This window comes from Trachurus trachurus (genome assembly GCF_905171665.1).
Source record: "Trachurus trachurus genome assembly, chromosome: 16".
Lineage (NCBI taxonomy): Eukaryota > Metazoa > Chordata > Actinopteri > Carangiformes > Carangidae > Trachurus > Trachurus trachurus.
The window spans coordinates 1,663,788-1,688,756 of record NC_139902.1 but is presented as its reverse complement, the minus strand read 5'-3'; the positions used below and the strand labels follow the sequence as shown (position 1 = coordinate 1,688,756).

Here is a 24,969-nt window from a genome sequence, read left to right as displayed (position 1 = left end):
ACATTTCCATTAAAGTTTGTCCATCAACCTTTTCACCTCGGCAAAGCATGACAGAAAAATGGAGAATGAAAGTCTCGGCAGGTTTCCTGACAACTTAGATTTTTTTTTCTGTGTACAAGTGGAAGCTTTGGATTTCTGATGGCTTTAAAAAATAAGGTTTATCCTCTGGGGAAAATGAATGTACATTTCAAACAAATCTGTCCACTATAGTTTCATACAGTAACACTTTGGTTTGGTTTGGACCAAAGTGTTAAAGGGATAGTTCAACATTTTTGGCAAATTGGCCCATTGCCATAATCCCTATAGTAATAGCAGTAGGTTCGTTACCTTTAATTGTCGGTGTAAGCTATTTCTAGAACGGCGGAGCAGAGCCGCAAGCTGCTCAGAGCTATGCTACGGAGGCTACACAGGCAGCTTGCAGCTCTGCTCCGCCGTTCTAAAAATAGCTTGCACCGACAATTAAAGGTAACGAACCTACTGCTATAGCGATTATGGCAATGGGCCAATTTGCCAAAATGTTGCACTATCCCTTTAAGCATTAATGCAGCTGAATATTAGGCTCCTTTGAATTTCTACTCCATTGTACTATAGACCCCAAAAAATTCTCCACCAATCCAAAACACTGTATATATATAAGGTTTTTGTAAAGTCATGTGACCTTTGATCATCAACATCTGATCAGTTTGTCCTTGAGTACAGGTGAATAAAACAACAAACGTCAGGGTGCAGCACAGCTTCATATCAGTGAGGGGATCTTACCTGTCGCTCTCGTCCCAGGATATACACGTCTGGTTGGTGGTGCCCTAATGGATGGAGAAGAGAGAAAACTATGTGATTACTATGAAAGACTGCAGCACCAGTAACACAACATCTTCATATCTAGAGTTTGTTTAAAACAACAGTTGTCACTCACGTTATACAGATGGGAAAATTCCACCACGACCGGAGCGGAGAGCGAGGCGGGACTGGGCTTAATGGTCACTGACAGGACTTTGGAGTTGAGGACTGTGCCGTTCCTGCAGATGAAAGAGAAAAAAAAAAACATTTAGCGTTGTAACATGTAACAGAGCTTTAATTAAGTGAACCTCATGGTGAGGGGGCAGGATGCACTGTTCTTCTGTTCACTTCCTCCATCCTTCCTTCTTTCCTTCCTTTACCTCTTCCTTCTTTCCACAATCCTTTTCCCCTTTCTTCCTTCCTTCCTTCCTTCCTTCCCACCCTCCCTCCGTCCTTACTTCTTCTTCCTTCCTCTTTTGATCCAATTGACCCTCCATCTCTCCTTCTTTCTTTTCTCCCTTCTTTCCCTTTTCCTTCCTTGAACAAATCTGTTCCATCCCTCCATCTTTCTTTCTTTCCTTTTCCCTTCCTTCTTTCCTTTTTGATCCAATCTGTTCTCTACCTCCATCCCTCCATCTTTCCTTCCTTTTTGACTTTCTTCTTTCCTTCCATCTTTCCCTTTGTCCTTCCTTCCTTCCTTCCTTCCTTCCCTCCCTCCGTCCTTACTTCTTCTTCCTTCTTCTTTTGATCCAATTGACCCTCCATCTTTCCTTCTTTATTTTCTCCCTTCTTTCCCTTTTCCCTTCCTTGAACAAATATGTTCCATCCCTCCATCTTTCTTTCCTTCCTTTCCCTTCCTTCTTTCCACAATCCTTTTTCCCTTCCTTCCTTCCTTCCTTCCTTCCTTTTTGATCCAATCTGTTCTCTACCTCCATCCCTCTATCTTTCCTTCCTTTTTGACTTTCTTCTTTCCTTCCTTCTTTCCTTCCATCTTTCCCTTTGTCCTTCCTTCCTTCCTTCTTCCTGCCGTCCTTCCTTCCTTCCTTCCTTGACCCAGGTGGACAACAGGAGGGGTAAAGGCACTGCGCTCAGTGCAGCAGGAGTATACACCAAGTGCACTTTGGCCCTCATGACCGGCAGGGCCTGGTGGACCTGGGATCAGACAGACTGCACCAGCTCACATTACGTGTGGGCAGGGCCGTTGTATAGGGGAGAAAGGTGATGATAATTCCAGGGGCCCAGCACCCATAGGGCCCACAAAAAACCCCAGTAGTCTAATGACTGAATTATTCTGCATAAGACCCTGACTAATGCTGCAATAGCATCAAAACAAAGTTAATACATCATGATAATACATAGTCTACACTGCAAAAACTCAAATAATTACCAAGAATATTTGTCTTATTTCTAGTCAAAATGTCATTTCTAGTCAAAACAAATATCATTATACTTATAATAATATAAAAAAATAGCTTGTTTCTAGACAGTTTTTACTTCTTTCAAGCATATTTTCACTTGAAATAAGCAGAAAAATCTGACAGTGGAGCAAGTTTTTCTTTCTTATTACAAGCACAAAAAACTTGCTTTCACTGGCAGATTTTTCTACTTATTTCATGTGAATATTTGTTTGAAACAAGTGAAAATGATCTAAAAACAAGTACAGTTTTAGGTGATGAGTCTTATTTTAAGTGGAAAGAGATTAGTTTTGACTAGAAATGAGACATTTTAACAAGAAAAGGGACAAATATTCTTGGAAAGATTTTGAGTTTTTGCAGTGTAAGAAAAAAAAAGTGTAAAAGTCAGGGGGCAGGGGCCCACTTTAGTATTCTTTCAGGGGGCCCAGAATTCTTAGCAACAGCCCTGTGTGTGGGCTTGTTGAAAGATGCAACAGTCATGGTGAATCACATTCATTACTACTCATTACATCCCACTTTAAATGCTTTTACATATATCTGCACAGTGGTCAAAGTGAGAGTGGTAGGCTGAAGTCGCCTGCTCTTAACTACACACAGCAAGCAGCGCTTCATTACACTCAGCTGATGGGAGTGTCTGTGTGTGTGTGTGTGTGTGTGTGTGTGTGTGTGTGTGTGTGTGTGTGTGTGTGTGTGCACGTGTTGCATACAGTTAAAGAGGTCATATGGTGAAACTGTGGCAGCACAAATTAAATGTAATATCGATTCAATTCTACAAATTATATAAGTAACAGGTCAATCGTGTCATCTCACACACTTTGGCCTTCTACACTCAGCTAGTCAAACTCCATGGTGAGACATGTGACCAGGAGGTGTCCCTCTGGAAGTACTGTTGTTGTTGTTCACACTGGGATCAATAAAGTTTCAGCTCAACTGGGAACTGACTCGTTGAATAATTCAAATCTTTAAAAACCCTCAAACACGGCATTGTTTTCTCTCTTGCTGTGGATTCTTGCTTCATACTTGTATTCCTACACGTAAATAAAATGATGTATTGAGTCAAATCTTTATATTAGTGAATGAGCTCTGTTAATTAATGCTTATAGAGACTTGGTTGAGCCTGGCCATATATTTTTTAAAGTGATTCAACAGAATATTCACAAACAGTCTTGGGAAGTCTTCTGCATTTGGGATTTACTGGTTCAATGATGAATTTGATTGGATTTTGACATCACAAAGCAGTATCTCATATCAAACTTTAAAAACCGCTGTCTTTTTTGAGTCATTACTCACTTTAAATGATCAATTAGCATCAAACTTTCTTCAACTTTTCTAGATGTTATGTCTGAAAGAGGTTTCTAATTGAGAATTATGATCCATTGTAAATAGCTGTGTGCGTCCTGCTGTGTGGAGCATGCTGCAGCGCTCCCACACAGCCTGCCCTTCACCCTCTGGATTTTAATCACTTAGTCTCATCTTCAGAACTCACTCGTAATTTGGGTTTGCACCCATTTCATTGTCCTGGAACTGCCCATATAAAAAGTTACTAATGATGTTTTACTTCCAGATGAATCAGAAGAAAATGTGATTGAAATGAAATTCCCATTTTGATTGTTGATTGTTCAGTGAAAAGTTAGCTTCAGGAATATCGGTTCAAATCCCTCTTAGCAAACACAACTCTATCTTTAAATTACTATTTTTATTATGCATGTGTTGCCAATGTTTCATTATTTTTAATCTGCATCTGCATTTCATTATTAATTTACTGCATATGCCTGATTTTACTCAATTTCTACTTTTGTTTTGTTGAGTCTAAATTCTGGGTTCTGGGTCTAAGAGACTGCATCGAGATCTGAGCCAACAACACTAAGTGAAGCATACAGCAGTGAATTATGACTCACGCATGCTAAATAAGCATCATAAACATGGAATTGCAAAGCAGGTTTTTCTTACATTGCGACACGTCCTAGTGGTAAAGTAAACATCTTTGTTGCAGTTGAGCTAGATTGCTGACATGAAAACCTCCTTATCCTTTTTTTCTTCATAGTGCCTCAGTCTACAATATTCTGCTTATTAGCCTACATGGCTTACACGTGAAATAATACATTTGAGACATAATGTTGACCAAACTATGACTTTTATCAATTTATAAATTGCATCATTTAGCGCATCTACAAGTCTGGTGTCTCCTCCTCTGTGTCTCTAACCCTCCTCTCCTCCATGTGCATTTGTTTACAACGAAGCCGGTGAGAAATCAATCCACGGAGCGGTGGATAATGTTATTTATCATCTACCATGTTACCATGTGTATATTTGTGTAGTCTTATCTGTCATCAACAAGAGATTAGGGGTTATTTATAATAATAATAATTATATCCAGACGTAGTTTTTGTAAATAATTTGGGAACACTGTAATGAAATGTTTTGCCCCCCGCAAACTCTGCGTATGCTGATGGCGCGACCCAATCTAATCTCAATGTTATTGTGCGTTCACACCAAAAGCTTCCAAAGCGTCAAAACGCTGAAGTCAATTCATTTTCAATGAGAGCCCAGCGACCTGAGCGACCAAAGCATCAACTGCTTTCAGCCACACTTCCAAAGCGTCCAAAGCTTCCAAAGCGTCACCAGACGAGAAGTTGAGCCTTGGTTAACTTTAGGGTAATTAGCTATGACGCGGTTTGGTGGCAACCTGTCAGAATAGAGACGTCCTTCGGTTCCCCAATGACCAGCGCGATCGAACTTTGACATCAGTTTTGACATGACAAGCGACTAAAGCGGCTGAAAATATTTGCCGTTTTGGAAGCGCTCTCGTCTGAAGCGTACCCTCAAGTGTTTTTGACGCTTTGGAAGCTTTTGGTGTCAACGCACAGTTAGCGATAGCCTCGTAAACCAGCCTCTCGCGGAAATGCATTTCATTTCATTTCTCGGGAGAGTTTGGCCTCATCCCCGTTGTAAGCGTTAGGCCTGAAACCCTCAGAAGGCCGAGCCAATCAGCGTCGCCGCTGTGATTGATCAGGGACTAAAGCCCCATCACTACACCAACTTGCTGATTGGCTGAATGGGGTTGTCTGTCAACGCTACTACTCCCGCCGAGCTCCCGCCCACCCCAAACGCTTACAGGGAGGATGAGGCCAGACTCTCCCTCAGAAATGAAATGAAATGCATTTCCGGGAGCGGCTGGTTTACGAGGCTAAGTTAGCGACACGGCTTTCCGCAATACTGTCGTAAACAGTATAGTGGGGCTTCACCTTGTGCCGCTCCAGGCTTAAAGGGCATTTCCAGTTGTAATCAATGTTTACCTCAGATATCAGGTCACCTATGATCAGTTCATTACATACCATCATCATACTCCCAACTGCAGCGTGGGGACGTTTATAATCGTTTTTGTTCAAGAATCTATCATCTTTTCAATGTTCATTAATGGGCTCCGGACTACTTTTAAAGTTGTTCTGTGGTCGTAAGTCTAACGTCCTTTTGACCATCGTCATTTAAAAGTCTGAATTTTGCTTTAATTTAATTGTAAAGCGAGTTTTAGTAGGTTACTTGCGACCACAGAACAATTTTAAAAGTAGTCCGGAGCCCATTAATGAACATTGAAAAAACGATAGATTCTTGAACAAAAACAAATATAAACGTACACATGCTGCAGTTGGGAGTATGGATGCTATGTAATGAACTGATCATAGGTGACCTGATATCTGAGGTAAACATTGATTAAAACTGGAAATGCCCTTTAAAACGGGGTATATAATGGACTTTGTATGTAATTTCATTGCGCCACAAATAAAATTGACTTTTGGTGGGTCCACAGCTGTAGAACCATCACTATCTGTTACACATCACTCAGTACTGTTAAGATTTGAATGGTACTACTATTATTGATAGTACTTATGTGTCCAGGATTGTAACAGTACTCTTCTCGGTACCTCTATTGAGCTCTAGTGAACATATATCAGACATCATTGACACAGACTGCCAAGAATCAAGAGTAAACCTGTAAAATCCAACCAGCTATGTAAACCCTAAAGAGTTGAAGGATTTCTCTCACATCTGAAGAGGCCCACATTGTTTTCCAACAGCTTATCTAATACCATTTTTAGGCGTTTTATTTTACATTCTTCCCGCCTGCTTAGTATGCATTGCAATTTCTGCTTTTCATAGGTACTATCAATCATGTGGAATGAGACAATCAGGAAATAGTGAATTGCTGCTGCAAGTACTGACATGGAAAGCTTCCAGTCCGCCAAACATGTTCAACAGCCCATGCTCTGTTTCCCAGTTTCTCACATCATCACTATATCCTCTACGCAACAATTGCACTCTCACCATTCCAAAACACAATCAGTCAACTTAAACTTTCGTGTCATCTAGTCTCTTGCCTCCAACTCATCTCATTTTCCTGGAGAGGGGATACAAATGCAGACAAAGAGATGAGACAAGGTGGCGAAGAAAAAAAAGAAGAAGAGGAAGAAGAGCAGTGAGGAGCGACAGTAGAAAAACAGAGCTTGTGAACAGACGTGGGAGGATGGAGAGAGTGAGGTCTGCCTCCTTTCTACATGTTACCAGTTCATTACAGGCTTTTACAACATTAAACCAACAGGGAGCTCCTTACCACCGTAACAACAGGCTGTTTGCCTGCATTCCTGTATGCACACACACATATACGCATATAATTACCCAGAGCTACATACAGTGCTGTGTTAAAACATATGTTAAAGGGATAGTTCACCCAAAATTCAAATTTCACTCATTATCTACTCACCCTCATGTCGACTAAGAGCTGTGAGAATTTTCAGAGTCCTCCGTTCCTTCTCTGAGTTACGGGGGGGGGGGGGGGGGGGGGGGGGGGGGGTATTTGACCATATAATGGTTGTCAATGGATACTTTCTTCGTCCAAAAAGACACACGAAAAAACATCCAAATACCTCCATACTGCTCGTCTGTAATGTCCCTCTTGTATTGAAGCCCTGACATGAGAAATTGTTCCGAAAAAAATTAAATAAGTCTATATTTTAAGCTTGTTTGTAGCGGAAGCTCCCAGTGTCTCAGTTCACTGCTCTTTCTGTGCCTGTGCAAATCTCTCGTGACTTGCACTGACCAGCGGAACAATTTCTCATGTCGGGGCTTCAATACAAGAGGGGCATTACAGACGAGCACTATGGAGGTATTTGGATGTTTTTTGGTGTTTCTTTTTGGACGAAGAAAGTTGGTATCCATTGACAACCATTATATGGACAAATACTGCTGCGAGGACCCCCCCGTAACTCAGAGAAGGAACGGAGGACTCTGAAACTTCTCCCAGCCCTAGGTCGACATGAGGGTGAGTAGATAATGAGCGCAATTTGAATTTTGGGTGAACTATCCCTTTAATCGTCATGCAAGCAGCAACAGCAACTTCCTCCAAGAAATCTCTTTACTCACGGGGATAAAAGACATACATGTGGCCACCCACAGCCAGTGTGCTGCTGTTTGTCAACCTAATCCTTGATTTCATTTAGCTGGAAACACTCAACTGTGACGATCCATCAAACCCAGCAGCACAGTTTCCTATTTGGATCCTCTGGTTCCACGGGTTCAGGCACATCCCTTCCTGCATTTGACTGTGTGGCTGCTTTAATAAAGAGCCCAGTAAACATGGCAATATGAGACTGTCCTCCTGTAAATAACGAGCCCGTGGGTCATCTGTGCTGCAGCTTAATAAGAACCACTGACATTCTGGGAGGTTGTGGTGGGTGGATGAATATGACACAGGAGAGCTGTGCTGCATTCCTATGGGAAAGTAGAAGTTTGTTGTTGTTGTTATCAGTGGTCATTGGAAAAAGTTAACAACCATGTTGTTATTATTCTAACTATAATGACGAAGATCCTCTAAACGTCAGGAACTATATTTTAACCCAAACCTTCATCTTTTCCTAAACCTAACCAAGCCATGACCGAGTGCAATATTTTCCACAGACGTATTATAAAGGAAGACTCCACGCAGCTGAAACTGCACTACAAGAAACCTGATAAAAATCTAGTGTTTAAAGGGATAGTAGCATTTTTTTTTAAGTGGGGTTGTATGATCTACAAATAGCCCCTAGCTCCAAATAAAAACTGCGTTTTTCCTGCACTTTGAAGAGCTGGAAAAAATTATATTATAGTGAACAATGGAACTGTGTATTTATTTTCACATAAAACCTCTTTTAGGCCGTGAAAATAGGCTGTTTCTTTGGGTCCATTCACAACACTGTATGTTGTAAATCTCTGGGCAGGGCTATGGGCTGGCGTTGCTAACGGGAGGAGTGCAGAGAGTCTTCTACTGCAATTAAAGTACTTAAGGCTATTTGTAGATCATACAACCCCACTTTAAAAAAAATGTTACTATCCCTTTAACCTTGTTGATTATTTTCACAGGGCATGTGATGAGAGAAATGGTCACCATGTCTGTTTCTACCTCTAACTACAGTGAAGCAATGATAGTAAATCAGATGCAGGGTTTCATACATCACAAACCGGAGGAATTATGCTGCGTTCGAGACAAGTGGGAACTCTGATCTTTTCCAGTTGAAAACTCAGAGTTTCGACTTCAAAGCGTTCGAGACGCACCAGGTCAGATTAACCAAAAACATGGCGGACCGGGACGAACTTTGCATTTAAAGAGCTTCATGTCAGACCTTGTCAGTGCACAACCACTAACACACGGAGCTAACAAGCTAACAAACAACATAAACTAAAGGGGGTTGTGATCTCTGTCAACATGGGAATCAAACCCACGGCCTTTAGGATCAAGAGTCACAAATTATTTAGACCAAGCTGATCGACACATCATCTCTCTCTCTAAACATTGAATGCAAGTGGCCTTCAACCTGTCTGTGTGCATGTGTGTGTATGTGTGTGTGTATGTGTTCCTAATAATCTGATTTAAAAACAGCTGTGTGCACTTTACCTGCTTAGTTTAGAGAAAGTCAATTGAAATGTAGCCTACCTCTCACATTCAGGCTTTCATCTTAAATATCCTAACTGTAATCACTTAAATTTAGCTCCATTGTGTGTGTGTGTCATATAAATGTATGGGAGACAGGGGTCAGAAATATGAGTGAAATAGTTGATTAACAGCAGAGATATCAGAGGAGTCCCTGATTAATTAATTGGCCTCAGCTGTGGCTCTGGCCTGAGGCTCAGATGTTGCCATTGCAGCTTGAAGTGGTTGCCATGACAATAGATGCATTTCAGGCTGAGGCAAACAGAAACATTGAGATAAAGGGTCATTGGTCTCACATCTGGGCTTATTCTGACAAAACTGTAGCTGCTATCAGAAGACGAAGCAGACAGCCAGTGTCCAGAGGACTTCCTCAACGCTTTGATATGATTTTGATGTGTTTAACTTTCTACAGAAAATATACACATATATTAATGTGGATGAATCTACGTTACCCACACTTGTTAATGGGCCCATTTTAGATAAATATATGGTTTTGTCTCTATCGTTATTTTGTTATTATTAGTGGTGGCGGAAATGCTGGGTGATCCGACCAGTGTTTCCTTACTTTCGGTTTCGCGGACGCTGCCCGGCGAGTCATGAGAATAACGCCGTCGAATCACCGTTTATGGTGGGAACTACGACGGTATGTGATCGTCTTCCAACCTCTGACTTCAATTCTTGATGAATGAAAACATGAGTCTGTCTTGCGCCGGTCAAAGAATTTCACGGTGCGGAGGCTCATAAATGTAGTGTGAAAACACTTTGCTTTTCCAAAACTCCTCATTGTCCCTTTAAGGTTGGAACTATCAAACTGTATTCTGAAGAGTGGAAAGGAGAATAGAGTGTTTGTTCATGTTGAAAAAAGGAAGAAACAAGCTGTTCAAACGACTGTGAAAATTGAGTTTCAGCAAAACACTCATTCTTTATAAGTTTAGGTTCTGAGCTGTGAAGTCATATTGTTTGTTCTAAGTAATATCATGTATATTTTAAGATGAGTGGTCAAACGCTCATCAGCGTTCTTACCTCTGCAGGTTGAGGATACTGCTCAGGTTCCTGTACAGAACGATGCCGGTCACAAACGTGGAGGAGTCGTCTGCATCTGTAGCAGGGAGGAAAGAGAGAAGGACCAGGTCAAAGTCTCATCATCAGCACACAGGAGTGTTGGCTGACACAGAGCGGCTCAGCCTCTGTTGGTACAGTGGAGAATGCAGGTCAGCCCTGCTGCTTCCACCCCCCACCCCCCACCCCCCACCCCTCACCCTAACCCCCAACAGCTCTCTACACTGGAAGTGGCCTACATGACTAGTCAGCTATAAAGACTGCCTCTTACGCTGCTTTGTAGTCCCACACACACACACACACACACACACACACTTGCACAAATGCACAGTCATAACAGCAACCCAAACACATGCAAATATTAAAAGTTAAAAGCCAGGCTAACTTGCTTTTCAAATGCATCGCACGCACACACGCAGGGCACTGTGTGTGCTTCTTTTATCTGACACACAACATGGATTATTTCCTCATGAGCTCCTGGAGCTGAATCAGAACAGTTGTGTATCTACTGTGGTTGTTAGCTTCATAATCACACTTGTACAAACATCTCAACACTCAACTGGAGTTTTGAGGCCAACACTGACACTGATATTGTTAAACAAACATTGTTTAAAAAAAAAAGACATAACAATATATTGGCAAATCATTTTTTAGCACATGAAAAATGAACAAAAAATAAGACACTGTGACAAATTAATATTTCATTGTGGGAAAAAAAAAATCATAAGGATGGCTGCTAACAACTGAACAGACTATGTCTCTTTACTGTCAATTCAATGATATGAGCTGATGATGATGATGATGATGATGAGTGAAAAGGTGAAGTATCTCCTTATTTGTGAAACTAATGCTAAAGTAACTTCATAAAGGGCTCCACGTCCCTCGTGTTAAACTTTTTCTGACCTTTGACCCCAGACAATCAAGAACCTAAATATTATTCTCTTAGACTCTAAAAATGACGTATTTATTCTTGTAATATTATGACGTATTATTATGAAGTATGCGTTCATTCTTAATTTGTAATGTTAGGATGTTATTCTTGTGGTTCTCAAAGTTTTTCCCTCATTGTGGTCTTAAAGCAGATATCAGTGGAATGTTTTTGTTAATATAAGTCCTAAATAGTCCTATTTTCCGTCAGCAATCACTTACATGAAGTATTTCAGCCTAAACACGAGTCTCTCCGTCACTCTGCTCTGCTGTAACCCGAGGAGAAAATTTTCCTTGTGGGATACAAGTGTTATCCAATGAGGAGAGAGAACGGCATGAAGGGCTGTGTGTGCAGCCAAGGGATGCGCGTGAATGTGGTGACGTAGCACGAGGACCAATTGATGCCTGACAAGGGCGGGGGCTGCTAACTCATGGTGCGTTCAAAGAAACTCGTACTTTGTGTTTTTCCTTCCTGTGAAGTCATACCAGTTCGATCTGGTACGAGTTCACGGGTCGGAAGTTACGAGTGGCCGTTATAGGGAACTTTCACAGACAACAGGATGGTAAAAACACGAGCTACGGGTTACCTGGAACGCTACCAAGTCGTAGTTGTGACTTGAAGCTGTAACTTACGGTTTCAAAAGCCTGCCTTGAACGCAGCATTAGCCGAAACGGCCGTGAAGCTGATATCTGCTTTAATCCTCTGTTGTAAGACATTGTCAGTCTAACTCTAATCAAACCACAACGCTTCTTAAAGAACCCTCACTCTTATCACAGGAGTGATCCTGTTGAACAGTCCTGGTTGGGTTGGGCTCAGCTGTGGTTTCTGGTGGTAACGGTGAGGTATTCTGAATACACCAGGTCCTAGTCCTGTTTCTGCTTCAAATGACATTTCTATCAACTCAACTCAAAGACCCAAAATCCTATGAATTTCATCTGTGAGGAGAAAAACAATCTTTGATCCAGAGGTGAGGAAACCTTTTTCAAATTATCCCCGACCTTTGCAGATATGCAGAGAATATGGTGCTTCAACAAAGTTTTTCATTTCACTTCATATGTTGAGAAAACCCATAGTTACAATTTAATGTATTTATGTTTTTTTTTTAGCAGATTTCTACCAACACCATCTCTTATAAGCCTATAGGTCCAGTGGCTGGGGTTCACTGGGTCTATTAAAGTCTATTATTGTGATAAGCCAATTATACATTTAAATTCCTGTAGGCAGATTGATTATACTTGTATCGATGTGATGCCACCAACTTTTCTAAATTTACAATGGACAACAAGTTGTAAAAGGTTGTGATCCAGACATTTACTGTAGAAGTTACTAGACAGCAGGTATAAGAACTCAACATAAAATGACTTTAGAACAGATCAGTTTGGAGTTTTATAGAAATTGATGAACTATAATGACTTCAGTCCCGGTACTGCTGCGCCTGTAGGTTTTTTCCCTGCTCAATGTTATCAGTATGATATTATGTCCAGTATGTGCATCCAAGATATTCATAGTCTGTGAATTTCTTGTGGGTAGGTAAACAACTCCACCAGTATGTTATACTAGTTACAACTATCTCAACTACAAAATTACAAAATGAAGACATATTGAAAGAATACTTTGTTGGACCCACTGGCAAATCAGCAAAAGAGCAAAAGAGCGGCAGGAAATCGCAGCCCTCCAGTGTTGTCTGACTTACCACAGGGCTTTTTACTTTCACCTTTAATGTCTTGTTGCATTTTTCCACAGGGCTTCACCCTTAGGTCAGCTAACACTATACAGTATGGACCACACCTGAGCACATACTGTACACATTGACCCAGTTAGGAGTCCGTCCAGCGAGACTCTGATACAGTGTTGTTTTAGTTAACGATGACGATGACGAAATATTTTGTTGACGCCCCTTTTTTTCATGACGATAACGAGACGGTGACGAGATAAACACGGCTCTCTGATGACGAAAACATGACGAGACGTGTGTGAGTTTTCGTTGACGAGACGAGAACGGACGTAAATGTTAGTGGTCGGGCTGTGATCGCCTCTAAATTTCTTAATGTGGATTTGTCATTACTCTAAGCTTCACACCATTATATGGACGTATTTTAAATATAATCCAGCAGGAAAAAAACTGAATGCACTACTGTCACCACTTTATCTGTGTGTAGGCTAATGCATAATCCTTGAGTTTTTGCCATTGGGTGGAAACATGTGTAAAACCATTCCTTTATTGAATTAATTTGTGTCTGATTTTAATCGTGTCTGATTTTTCTCTTAGCCTTTTGTTTATTTTGTTTTTGGTTTCTGTAGCACTTTGAGATTACTTTATGAAAAGTGCTTTACAAATAAAATGTATTATTATTATTATTATTACTAATTTGTTAAAAGACTTTCTTTTTTTTTTTAACTAAAACTGACTAAAACTAGACTTAAACCTTTTTGAGTTTTCGTCGACTAAAACTAGACTAAAACTATCATATATAGAGATGACTAAAATTGACTAAAACTAATAAGTATTTTCGTCAAAAAGACTAAGACTAAGACTAAATCTAAAATGCCTGCCAAAAACAACACTGCTCTGATAGGCTCAAAAGTCCTATACAGTATGTAGAGTGGGACATCTACTGGCTGGTATTGATCCATCTGTATACACATGGCTGCAGCTGCAACAGAGCAGAGCCAGTGTAGAAGGGAAGAACTTTGTCAAAACTTGCCTGCTGGACTCCAAAAAGTCACAGTCAGTGTCAAAGACAAAAAAAATAAATACAAATCTGCCGGGCCATCTGCCGGGGCCATCTGAAGAAATCCAGCTCTTCTGCTCCAGCACACTGCACAGCAGCCCGGGAGTATGCAGCAGTGAGCCAGGCAGCAGGCTGAGGCTGTAGCTCCCAGGCAACAGCTGAGCTTCCCTGGGTATCAGGGAGGAACCAAGGAAGACGTGTGTGTGTGTGGGGGGAGTTGAAGTACTATGTATCCCGTTCATAAACTCTTTGGCAGGCCCATCCAATACGCTCAGCCAGATTCAGTCTGCGCCCAACAAGAGGTCGCCTGGAGGGACTTGAACCAGCCATTCAATAAGTTCTATGTACTGTATGTCTGTGAAAACTCTCACAAAGTATCTGTCCATACACATGCACTGCAAAAACTCAAAATCTTACTAAGAATATTTGTCTCATTTCTAGTCAAAACAAATCTCATTCTACTTAAAATAAGACTCATCATATAAAAAGCAGCTTGTTTTTAGACTCTTTAACTTCTTTCAAGCATATTTTCACTCCTACATAGTGGGGCACGTTTTTCTTTCACTGGCAGATTTTTCCACTTATTTTAAATAAGAATTTGTTTGAAACAAGTGAAAATTATCTAAAAACAAGTTATTTTCTAGGTGATGAGTCTCATTTTAAATGGAAAGAGATTAGTTATGACCAGAAATGAGACATTTTGACAAGTTTTTGCAGTGTGTTAGAAAACCCTTCAGAAACCTGCGTAGCTACTATTACACACTAAGAGCAGGTTACACATTGTACTGTATGTATTTTCTGTATCTGCTTTGTGTTTCTGAATGCACACAAACCTGTGCTGTGTTTTCCTCACACTTTTTACAGAGGCTTTCAAATATATGTGTTTGAGATATGAGAAATATGAAATATGAGATGCAGGTTCAGAAAATGACATTTTCAACAAACTACTATTGTCTATGTAGAAATACAGTAGAGTTATTTTTACCTTTTAATGAAATACAATACAATTAAGCTGCACAATATGAAAATAAATAGACTCAAGCACTGTTGAACTGGTATAACTGCTACTGCATGCTCCAACATAACAACATCACTCAACTTTTGCAGAGAACACACTCTTTTGTGTGTGTGTGTTCTTATATTTTTATACACCTTGTTGAAAAAATTATTTCCTTCAATGGTAATAATTAAACCATAGTTACTGCATTGACCTTGTACAGTTAAAAAAAATAGTTTAGATGCTTAGTGATTGATTAGTGATTATTAATTATATTGTTAACCCTGTAAATTGCAATATTGTGATAGAACCCTAGATGAGTATTATTATTGTTCTCTAGACTGCAGGATGGAAAAGAATCAAATTCCGCCTGCAGCTCCAACACAGTTTCATTTCATGTTCAGAGGACGCCTCTGCCGCTGCTCTTTTGTTGCGTACAGAGAACGTGTTGCGTTTTTTTTTTTCATTTTAAGAAAAAGCTGATTTCAGAAGGTTTCCAGAGACATGAGAGGGGAGCAGACAATCAGCGCGAACAAGACATCAGAGAGCCGTTTTAATCCATGTAAGCAGGTCCAGGTTGGATACATAAAGAGAGCTGGCTGCTGGTGTGACATTAGCACTGTGGAGACACATCTCCCAGCTGGGGAGGAAATTGTTTCTAATTGCTCCTGATTGGCTCCTGTTGACTCCTGATTAGGAGTGACGGCCTCATTAGCATGCTAGCGGTTGCAGGGCTGTTTTTTAATGGTCAAAAACATCCCGGCTGACAAATAACAGCACTGCCAGTGAAACGGTGCACGTAGCTACTGTAGCACCTGCCTGCAGCCGGGGGGGGGGGGGGGGGGGGGGCTCAGCTGCTGCACACACCGTTCAAATCAACACTGATGACAGATGATGCTATAACCTCCGGAATGTATCCAATAGCAATGTCTACTATTTCTTTACCATTTAGATACTCCAAGGTAACTACGTACAATTCCATGTCTTAAAGGGATAGTTCACTCAAAATTGAAATTTCACTCATTATCTACTCACCCTCATGTGGACTAAGGGCTGGGAGAAGTTTCAGAGTCCTCCGTGGCTTCTCTGAGTTACAGGGGGTCTCGGCGTAGCAGTGCATGTCCATTATAACAGTTGCAAATGTATACCAACTGTCTTCGTAACAAAAAGACACACCAAAAAACATCCAAATACCTCCATGCTGCTCGTATGTAATGTCCGTCTTGTATTGAAGCCCCGCAATGCGAAATTGTCCAGAAAAAAATTAAACAAGTCTATTTTTCAAGCTTGTTTGTAGCGGAAGCTTCTCAAAGCTCCACTTCCGGGTTCGTCAAATTTGGACGAACTGGGAAGAGGACAGACCCTGGTTCGTCCAAATTGACGAACCGGGAAGAGGAGCTTCGAGAAGCTTCCGCTACAAACAAGCTTGAAAAATAGACTTATTTAATTTTTTTGGGACAATTTCGCATTTCGGGGCTTCAATACAAGACGGACATTACATACGAGCAGCATGGAGGTATTTGGATGTTTTTTGGTGTGTCTTTTTGTTATGAAGACAGTTGGTATCCATTTCCAACCGTTACATGGACATGCACTGCTACGCCGAGAGAGAAATTTCAATTTTGGGTGAACTATTCCTTTAAAGAGCATATGTTTTTGGTGTGGTGGGTGCATGTACAGTGTGTGTGTGGGAGGGGGTCGGGTCTTTTAACTTGTAAAGCACTTTGTGTTGCTTTTTATATGTATAAAAGGTGCTATATATCCAGGTTAAAAACATTTCTCTGTTCATGTGCTTATGGCTGAGCTCTTTCAAAGAACTTTAAATCGTAATCTTGGATTTGTACTGCAAGTCCTCTTAATTGTTTTAATACAAATCAATCTTTCATGCTGCAAACTCATATTTTATGCTCTATTTTAGTCTAGTTTTTATTTTATTATATGTGCATATACATATATATCCTTTTCTTTTTTCTTGCACTTTCTTGCTTTTAATTGTATGTTTAATGTTTACAATTTTACTATTCTGGGTTTTGTTTTAATTTAAAAAATTGTATGTTTTATGCTGCCCCCCCACCCCCCATTTCCAGTTCTTACTATTAAATGTTTTGTCTTTATGTAAAGCACATTGAGTTGCCTATATAAATAAAGATGCCTTGCCTTGCCAATATTGAAAACTGCTATGATAAAGGTACATCCAGGTCAATTGATGAATAATGGTGGTCCTGAGAGATTATCTCATTGTATTTTAAGAAAACATATGCAAATACACAAACACAATGCAAATATGCATCAAAAACAGAAAAAAAATTAAATGTGTACATTTCCTTGTATGTTTTCTAAAGGATGGAACTGTTCTCTGAATGCATTTAAGTTTTTACTAGTTTCATGTGTTCCCTTGAGCTGCATTGTGTGAAGCTCTCAGAGTCACTCAACTAAGGTGTTGAGGAGTTGAAATGCAGAGAAGCGGCATCTCCTCACATTATAGGTCATCTCTGCTTTAACAGTCCCTTTATCTGTAAACAGCCAGTGTTAAACCTCCCATTTGGCAGTTAAAACCAATCAAACAGATCTGGCAGATGGGGTTTGTATTACCATTTTGTGAGACTTGTTCTGGTCTTATTGAAGAGAACAGGCCTTTTTGTTGTACAGCTGGTGAACAGCGGGAGAAGCAAAATGATTTCATTATTCTCCTGCATGTTTTATTTGCAACATTAAATACAACCACGTCTTTGTGTGTCTGTCTGAGCAGGGCGCACGGGCTGTACGTCCGCATAACACACTTTATAAATCATCCTGTCAAAGATACTTAGAATCGATTCCCACAAAATAATCTGTTCTCACTCAGTAAATGCTGTTATCTTCTGAGGTATCTGTGTATGAATGAGTATGGAGTATGTGAGGTGTGTGTGCAGCTCTCACCTGGCTTGCCGGTCGACAGGATGTTTTTGGGGATGGTGACTCTGTCCTCGGAGGTGCGGGCCCAGTCGGCCATGCCCCTCCAGCCCTTCATGGGGAAGCTGATGTCTGCATGACCCACCACCGGACGTTTGTGGATGCTCAGCACTGCAACAGAGGAACAACTGTGAGTCCTTTACAGGTGAAACTGATGTCACACCTGACTAGAACACGTGTACATCTGACTGTTCATCAGCATCAAGTCATACAGTCAGGAGCTGCAGATAGAGGTCACATCAAACATCACAACACCGTACACACTGGAAACTCATGGGTTATTTCTCTAACCCAATTTCTGGGTTACTTGTGTTGGGTTAAAATTATGGGATTTTCAGGGTTAGAGAGCTCATAATTTTAACCCAATTATTTGATAGTTTGGGTTTTGTACCATTTCTGGGTTACACACTAAAAACTATTGGGTTATTTATTTAACCCAATTTCTGGGTTGCCTGTGTTGGGTTTAAATACTGAGTTATTTTTCAAAGACTAACCAATTTTCTGGGTTATTAAAGACCGGGTAAACCAAGAATAAATATGTGTTTTAAGTTTATAATACCACAGGAAAATATATTATTAACCACTCTGTCAAATTTGGAGGACTAAAAAAGTCATTAAGTATATAAAATTCTGCATCAAAGTTGTCAATAAATGAGCAGTTTTCTCTGGTTCAGGACGGTGGGGGCGTGTCGCGATATGGTCGTGCTGCAGGCAAAGAGACCACGCCCCATGGCAGCAGAGCTGGACTTCACTGACCGTCTCTGATACACAACCTAAACGTGACCTCAAACACACTCCACCACACACCCCAGTCCTCAGCACCGACACAGCTGATAAAATTTCAGGAAATATTCTTACCTTCACTCTTGGTGTCTAAAACAGTCCCAGCAGCAGCAGCATCCAGCTGCAACAGGTTATAATCCACCATGCTGCTCTGTTTACATCTCGTTACCGGTCAGCGTGTTGCATCCATTTGCATTGTGTTAAAAAAATAAATAAAGTTGTTTGCTAACGTTAGCTTAGCTTTAGCTTCAAGTGTCCTGACAGGAGAAGCAGTAGCAGAGACAGTGAATTATCTCTGGACCTGGTACCGAGTCCAGACCCGGTCCAGACCGCCCGGCGCCGTGACACACCGCGTCCGAGCTGAGCAGCAGCCGTGTCCCGGTGGGAGGAGACCGGGGAAACAACACGGTGCAGCCGGGATCAGAAACAGACCGGGGGAAACAACACAGTGGAGCCGGGAGGCTACGGCTGCTACTGCGGCTAAAAACTTTTTTTTCTCTTTCACACAATGCAAACGGAGGAAACGGGCAGACCGCGAGTAACGATCAAAACGGGAATAATATCGATCGGTGGATTAATAAACTGGATGACTTTTGCTGCTGCTGCCTGTTTTAGACACCAGAGTGAAGGTAAGAAATGGTTTGATCAGCTGTGTGTCCGCTCTGACGTGTGGTGGAGACCACGGCGGAGTTTTTTTTTTTTTAACGGTGTTTTCTATCCGTGATTGTACAGTAGGCCTACGGCTGGTCTGGTCTCCCGTGTGTCTGGTTGTTTGGGGGGAGTGGAGGCTGTTTGGTCGGACAGTGTGTTAATGAGGGAGACTCTGGTCAAAAGACGGTGTTGTAGCTGCTGCTGCTGCTGCTGCTTTGTGTGTGTGTGTGTGTGTGTGTGTGTGTGTAACGTTGTGAGGGGTGTGTGACCGGAGGATTCAGCCTCTCTCCCCGCGGTGACGGCTGTTTATCACGGTGTGAATACGTTAACGTTAGCGCTGGAAACTCGTTATATGAAGGAACAAGACAGTAGTGGTCTCCCCTGTGTGTGAACATGAGCTACGTTTAGTTAGCTGGCTGTTTCAAGTGTTTCTGCTAGACTCCAGAGCAAGTGGGACGGAAAACCTCTGAAGTCAGTTGGCTGAATGTATATATGTAGAGCAGAGCAGGGGGCGGGTTTATGTAAGTATGACCGCTTTACGTAAAGCGGTCATGATTTAAGCCCGCCCATTCCAAACCTGCACACAGAACAGTCTCTGAGGCCTAGCTCCTCAAGGAAATGATGAATGGCAAAAATATTTTTTACATGTTTTGAGGGACACATTTAAGGCCTAATTAATATGATAAGAAGAAAAATACTGAATTTGGTTTACCCGGTCTTTAACACATTTATAATATGAACAATCATAACTCTAGTGTTTGCCTACTGAGTTTTTTTGTTTTGTTTTGTTTTGTTTTGTTTTTTACTGTACTTTGCCTGTATTCTTGGACATTTTGGTGTTTTTCCCCTAACTGGATTTGGCTGCCTTCCCTGTCTGTCTACCTGTGTATGACTTGGACTGGACAAGTAAAGGATAACTGTTGTAGTGTTTCCTTGGTTCTTTCTTCTGCTCCTGAATCTGAGTGGTACAGGAGGACTTTAGGACCATGGGGACCCAGAGCAGCACTAACAGTTTTATCTGATGATAAATATAATGGATGATTAAGTTTTGTTTGCTGGAATAAGGTAATTTGAATAGTAACCAAAAGTCATAATAACAGTGGCAGTGGCTCAGAGTCTAGAGTGTGTTGATCAATAGGATTGAAAGGAAGGAAGGATTGAATTCAGCTGTGTGTACAATAAATAACCCATCATTGTAGTCAATATAACCGAACCTTTTGGTCAAGTCCTTAACCTAAAACTTGGGTCAAAAAGATAACCCAATTTTCTGGGTTGAAATAACCAAGAAAGTAGTTGGTCCCTTTTTTAACCCAGGAGTTTTTACTGTGCAAACAGATATTAGATTGTTTTTGTTTTGTTTTGTTTTTCTCTCAATGCATTGAGCGCTGCAACACATAAACCTTAAATGCTGCAGTTTATTTGCTTGATGTTGTCAGTCTGAGGGTTGCAGCTATGTATTAAGGTCTGAAATCATTTCCCCTGTCAAGAGCCTCCTGGACAGATTTGATTTTGGATTCAATTTTGAACTTGACCTCACTCTACTTGACCCAAGGTCCTTTATAAATACTTACATAGAGACCATGTAAAACAGCTACACAATATGCTTCATATCAAGGTAATAAAAGCAGTGTGGTGTGTGTCCCTGTGTGTAGTGTCAGTATGGCTGAATAACCCTGCTGCAGAGACAAACTGCTGGACCTCTGTTAACCTCCCACTCCTTCCACTTCCACTACCAAAATATGAGAACAAAAAGGTCTTGAAGCTAGATTTTCATAGGAGGACTTTCATTTAACACAGTTCCACTCGCCAGACACGTAAAAACTCTGTAGCTCCATCAGCAAAACTTTGCAAACACACACAAATGTCACTCTCTGGAAAATCGGTGCACATGCATAATTTCCACTCCCCCAGTGAAGCACACAACTGGATGAAGCCTCTCTCTAAGTCAGTCGAATTGTATCAAAAACACTGTTTGTGATAAGACAAATAATGATGTCACTGACTGTGGAACTGAAGTAAAAACCTTCATCAGTACAATCACAGCAGATGTAAAGTCCTTTGTTACTCTGAACTTCATTTCCTGGGACCAGAGACATGTTCACGAGGCTCAGACAGACTCCAACACCGTGAGTAGTAAACATTGCAACAGAATGAAACCTTTCATAGAATGATGCACAATGAGCAATGAAATGAAATGTGAGATTTGAATTCCTGTGTAAACTCAGAATGATGACTATGAACTTATTTTTCTTTGACTTGGCTTATTCTCTATTTTCACTCCATGCATTTATCTTTGTAACTTTGCAACTGTGTCACATGGTCACAGCCACAGGAATGATTGAAGTGACACATACTCACATTCTGTATTTTATACAGAGCCTATAGAAAACCATCCATACCCCTTTGAAATAGTCAGATTATTTGCCACACAGGCTGAAATCAAACCCCATTTTTTCATTTTTTTTCGGAGTTCAGTCAAAGTCTGTGGTGAATGGCAATATATTACACTGTTCAAGTCCATCCACAGATTTTCTATTGGGTTTAAGTCAGGACTGTGACTTGGCCACTCAAGTGCATTCACCTTCCTGTCCTAAAGCCACTGTATTGTTCTTTTGGCGGTTATGTTCAGGATCATTGTCATGTGGGAAGGTGAATGACCTGCCCATCTCTAGCTGTCTAGAAGAGGGACACATTTTCCTCAAGAATTTGGTCGTTCTTAAACCAGCACTAAGTAACTTTTCAACCTTCATAAAATATTTTCATAACTTTTGTGATGATACATCGACTTACAACAAGTTGAATGACACCTCTGTCGTGATCTGAGGGGGTCTGTATCTCTTTCTCTGGCACTAAGCAGCTTTGAGGAGCATGGTAGGAACCCTGCTCTCACTTTACTTTCACTTTCACTTTTGCGAGTCACAACAAGGAGGGAACAGGCAAAACAGCACTTTAGCAATGGATTATGTTTGTGTTTTCACTTTGAAATGATCCACTGGAAACAGAAACTTAGTTTTGATGTCTTTTGTTAATTTTAATGCAGGATATTTACAGGGCTTCACGCTAGTGTTCATGGGAAATGGAGTCTTCCTTCAGGCAAAACACTACCGCTTTGGTCCACAGGCGCCGCCAAACTCAACCAAAACTGAAAGTTCTTTAGTACTGCTTTAACTTGGCACAATTTTCCTATCAATCCTGACCACCTGCCCAGTCCCTGCTGAGGAGAAACATCCCCACAGCATGATGCTGCCACCACCATGCTTCACAGTCAGGAGGTATGGTGTGTGTCACAGACGCCACCTCCACCTGAGCCGACAGCTCCGGTGTCTCCGCTGAGTTTCCGTGGTTTCCTACCGTCACGCTGCCACTGAACGTAAAAACATGGAGACACCACATGGCAGCCAGCACCGAGCTTACCCGCTCCATGGAGATATGAATGATATGAACGGCTCATTCAGAGCTGAAAGGAACACTTCACTTTGTTGATGGGGGGGATTACTGATTAATGAAAAACAGACTTTTGAACAAAATAATCAATTTTCGTGAATAGATAACAGGAGAAGTTACACAATGTCCCTTTAACAAGACAGAGTGTGGCACATTTTCAGGAAAGGTTTAAGAAAATGTAAAGGTTTTTGTAGGGTGTGATGACTTGGTAACACTTTACTTGAATAGGTATTCATAAGATTGACATAAAACTGTCATAACCATGACATAACAGCTGTCATAAACATCAATGAATACTTATGACAGCTGTTGTTAGGTGTCATTCAGTAAGTTATGTCACTTTTAATGCAAAGTTGACATTGTTTGAGATGTCCTTGTTATGAGAACTTGACATAATTTTTAAAGTTTGGCCATTAGGTCTGCTATGACAGTTTAAAGGGATAGTTCAACATTTTGGCAAATTGGCCCATTGCCATAATCCCTATAGTCATAGCAGTAGGTTCGTTACCTTTAATTGTCGGTGTAAGCTATTCTTAGAACGGCAGAGCGGAGCTGCAGGCTGCTCAGAGCTACGCTATGGAGGCTAAAGGAATTTATTGGTTTCGCTCATCAAACTCATCAAATACACAACCCAACAACTCCAAAACGCTGTCGTGGACAAGTTGTGACCTGCACAATCACCATGCTATGAGATAATAACGGAACGTTACGAGACAGAGTCGTTTTAGAGGTAAATTCATGCAAAACCGCTGATGCGCGTTGCGTTCAGGGACAGTTTTTCAGCAACCAGACTCTGTATTTACCCTGTATTTACCTCGAAAACGGCTCCGTTTCGTAACGTTCCGTTATTATCTCATAGCGTGGTGATTGTGCAGGTCACAACTTGTCCACGAAAGCGTTTGAGTTTTTGTATTTTGTATTTGATGAGTTTGATGAGGGAAACCAAGAAATTCCTTTAGCCTCCGTAGGGTAGCTCTGAGCAGCCTGCCGCTCCGCTCCGCTGTTCTAAAAATATCTTACACCGACAAATAAAGGTAATGAACCTACTGCTATGACTATAGCGATTATGGCAATGGGCCAATTTGCCACAATGTTGAACTATCCCTTTAAATTGTCTTTATGTCAAGTCGTCAGAACAAAAACATCTCAAACAATGTCAACTTTGCATTAAAAGTGACATAACTTACCGAATGACACACAACGACAGCTGTTATAAGTATTCATTGATGTTTATGACAGCTGTTATGTCATGGTTATGAAAGTGTTATGTCAATCTTATGAATGAAAATGAGATCTCGATCTCAACGGGTCTTTTACCTGGTTAAATAAAGGCTAAATAAATAAAAAAAAAAAAACCTATTCAAGTATGACCGATGACTTTGTATAGGCACTGTAAAGAAATGACGTGTTTTGTGTGTCATCTATGCATCAGACACCTCTGGTCTGTTCATGCTGTGACTCACATCTCGAAAAGAAAATTTTAAATAAAGCAATAGAATAATTACAACAGAATATGGTAGAATAACTGCAGCAGAATGAATATTAAACAAACCATGAACCAACAAACAAAAACAGTCACTTTGCAGTTGGAGTTCATGTGTCTTGAAATCCCACATCCGATACATCTCCAGCACTTTGATGAGTTTGGAGGAGGAGGCTGATCTAACTATATAGCTGGCAGATAAAGGGATCGCTCCTGTGTGTGGCTTCACTTATGTGTGAGGTGTGGGAGGAGAGAGCAGGTCAGCTGCAGCCGCCCCGGAGGGGATGTGCTGCCGGTGTGGGCGGCTATTTGGCTCCAGACAGCGCGGTGGCACGGCTATAAACAGGACCTCTCATCTAGCCTCAATTCCCACATACTCTCCCTTGACTCGACTCAAACTCTGCCGGGTTTTTATCTGGGGGTCACAGACATCAGCAGAGACTCTGTGATGACTACACTGCATCATTTTTTCCCCTGGTAGAGGAAAAACACAGCGTTGCCGGGCGGTGAAAGGAGGCAACATGTGGATTTAAAAATCGCATGAGACGCATCTAAAGAGCTGGTCCCTGGGGAGGATTCATATTTACCATGGATGTAGACAGGCCTACTGAGGAGAACAAGCCCCAATGTAATAATATTCACAATTAGCTGAGACAATCTCAGACCTCCAAAGGGTTCAGATACACTGTATCACAGACCAGACCCAGTTTTACTGGATCAATGTGGCGGTTGCAAGGGATGGCATACTCTCATACTAGCAATATCACCATCATTAAAGGCTTTACCT

At 41.1% G+C, this 24,969-nt stretch overlaps 1 protein-coding gene across 6 annotated transcripts in view; it reads right to left on the bottom strand.

Moving 5' to 3' along the window:
• The window catches only part of adgrb1a (adhesion G protein-coupled receptor B1a), a 208,795-nt gene that overhangs the window by 74,161 nt on the left and 109,665 nt on the right, over positions 1 to 24,969 (bottom strand). For all 6 annotated transcript variants that reach the window (XM_083989798.1, XM_083989802.1, XM_083989801.1 and 3 more), the window contains 4 exons: positions 17,789 to 17,932; positions 10,177 to 10,252; positions 914 to 1,016; positions 760 to 803 (listed from right to left, as the gene is read on the bottom strand). In XM_083989798.1, coding sequence (XP_083845924.1) covers positions 760 to 803; positions 914 to 1,016; positions 10,177 to 10,252; positions 17,789 to 17,932 — 367 coding nt within the window. The remainder of the gene's footprint in view (positions 1 to 759; positions 804 to 913; positions 1,017 to 10,176; positions 10,253 to 17,788; positions 17,933 to 24,969) is intronic.